The sequence below is a fragment of the Daktulosphaira vitifoliae genome, unplaced genomic scaffold, assembly GCF_025091365.1.
Source record: "Daktulosphaira vitifoliae isolate Bord-2020 unplaced genomic scaffold, ASM2509136v1 Scaffold_1252, whole genome shotgun sequence".
NCBI lineage: Eukaryota > Metazoa > Arthropoda > Insecta > Hemiptera > Phylloxeridae > Daktulosphaira > Daktulosphaira vitifoliae.
This window is the reverse complement of record NW_026100812.1, coordinates 436-2,376: the sequence shown is the minus strand read 5'-3', so window position 1 is coordinate 2,376 and position 1,941 is coordinate 436. Positions and strand designations below refer to the sequence as shown.

The 1,941-nt window shown below is 28.0% G+C and overlaps 1 protein-coding gene across 1 annotated transcript; it reads left to right on the top strand.

Moving 5' to 3' along the window:
- The first annotated feature begins 359 nt into the window (after positions 1–359).
- On the top strand, positions 360–1,717 carry LOC126909777 (alanine--glyoxylate aminotransferase 2-like). Its single transcript, XM_050692206.1, has 3 exons — positions 360–869; positions 1,142–1,389; positions 1,466–1,717. Exons 1-3 carry the CDS (start codon positions 780–782, stop codon positions 1,623–1,625), a joined length of 498 nt encoding a protein of 165 aa, XP_050548163.1. The 5' UTR covers positions 360–779; the 3' UTR covers positions 1,626–1,717.
- Positions 1,718–1,941: the final 224 nt, after the last annotated feature.

Here is a 1,941-nt window from a genome sequence, read left to right as displayed (position 1 = left end):
ATGTGGTGGTCATTTTAAAATAGAAGTAACAGCAACGTAATTAGGACTCATAGGAGAGCAGTTGGATTTTTTATTTTTAGTATTTCAAATGGTCTGTGAAGAAATATATTAATTTTATTAAGATACTTATGAATAATTTTCGCATACCCTTTGTTAATGATAATTATTAACAAGTTGACTAGAATTATTCTACTCTATTAAAAAAATATATATAATTTTTGTTTATGNCTACTCTATTAAAAAAATATATATAATTTTTGTTTATGATATTTTAACTGTTTTTCTGGTTAAATTATTATACATATTTTTCAAGGCCGTATTTAGGTTTAGTTGTGCCCCTTCCAAAAAATTTTGATTTATTTTTCAAGTATTAGCATATGCATACTTCATAATAATATTTTTCTAGCTTTTATAGAAGAAAATTCTAAGCTCCTCTTAAAATTGTGCCCTTTTGCCATGCCCAATACAAATCATTTGATTTGTATTTAAATTAATATATTGTTAAAAAAATGTTGGGAAAGAATTTTTAGTTCTGGAACGGAGGCCAAAACTTAAAGTGGTGTACCTAATGGAATTTAATAAAAATTTTAACGTGAAATATTTTGTTCGTATTATAAGTTTATCAGGAGTTATCAATTTTTAGTTATGTTCGTGAAGCTGGTGGTGTGTGTATAGCCGACGAAGTTCAAGTTGGTTTTGGCCGAGCAGGAACGCATTATTGGGCTTTTCAAATTGATGGACCGGATGTTATACCTGATATTGTGACAGTAGGCAAACCAATGGGTAATGGACACCCTGTAGCTGCCGTTATAACCACAGAAGAGATTGCTCATAGTTTTGCTGCCACCGGCATTCAATATTTTAATACTGTGAGTTCTAAAATAAAATAAAATAGTATTTAGTCATTACTTTATGGTAAATATTTTATCAAATCATTAAAGTAATTAACTGAATTGATTTGATAGACTATTTTATGAAAAATTCACATAATCAAAGTAGTTTTGCAATGAAATTTTAGTTGTAATTTTTCAAGGCATACAAATTGTCGAATTCATTAATCTTAATATTTGTAGTGGGATTTTTTTTATTGGGTTTGAGTAATCTCAGTACAATTTTAGTAAGACTATAACTATGTTTTTAGTATGGTGGTAATCCTGTATCCTGTGCCATATCAATAGCGGTAATGGATGTTATTGATGAAGAAAACTTAATGGAAAACGCTCGAGTTGTCGGCGATTACTTGTTGGCAGAAGCCAAAAAATTGCAAGAGTTGTACCCGGATATGATTGGAGACGTTCGTGGCATTGGGTTGTTTATTGGAATTGAATTAATAGGTAATTCTAATACTAAGGCTCCGGCGACCGAAGAAGCCAAACAACTTGTTAATCGGTAAGGACCTCATGAATTTTGATGTTGTATTTAATCAAATTGAAAATGATTTTTTATTTATAATTTATCTATTTAGTATGAAAGATGAAGAAGGAATATTATTGAGTACTGATGGACCTGACGCAAATGTGATAAAATTAAAACCTCCAATGGTATTCAACATTGCCAATGCCAACAGGTTCTTAAAATCATTTAAGAAAATAATTTTAGAATTGAGAGATCAAAGAATGATGTAATACTTTTTTGAAATTTATTTAACTACTAATCCATACAATAATTATCCTTGTTAAGTTAATTTTAATAAAATATATTTACTCTTTGTTAAAAATATTTATTATCATTTCAATGATTAGCGTTTAAACAAAACTGATAAATATTAAGAAATGATAGGCTGTCATCGACTTATTTTAAAATAAATAGAATAATTTATTTTGGATGTCAAACACTACGAGAATTAATAATTTAAAATCATATCTAAGAATACACGATATCCCACTAGGTTTTAAAATCTTTAATAACTTTTGATTCAACAAATATTTTTCGTTACATTTT

Coding starts and splice junctions, on each gene's coding strand:
- LOC126909777 (XM_050692206.1), top strand. CDS start 780: ATGGGTAATGGACACCCTGTAGCTGCCGTTATAACCACAGAAGAGATT. Junction 870..1,141: donor GCATTCAATATTTTAATACT/GTGAGTTCTAAA, acceptor CTATGTTTTTAG/TATGGTGGTAATCCTGTATC. Junction 1,390..1,465: donor GCCAAACAACTTGTTAATCG/GTAAGGACCTCA, acceptor TTATCTATTTAG/TATGAAAGATGAAGAAGGAA.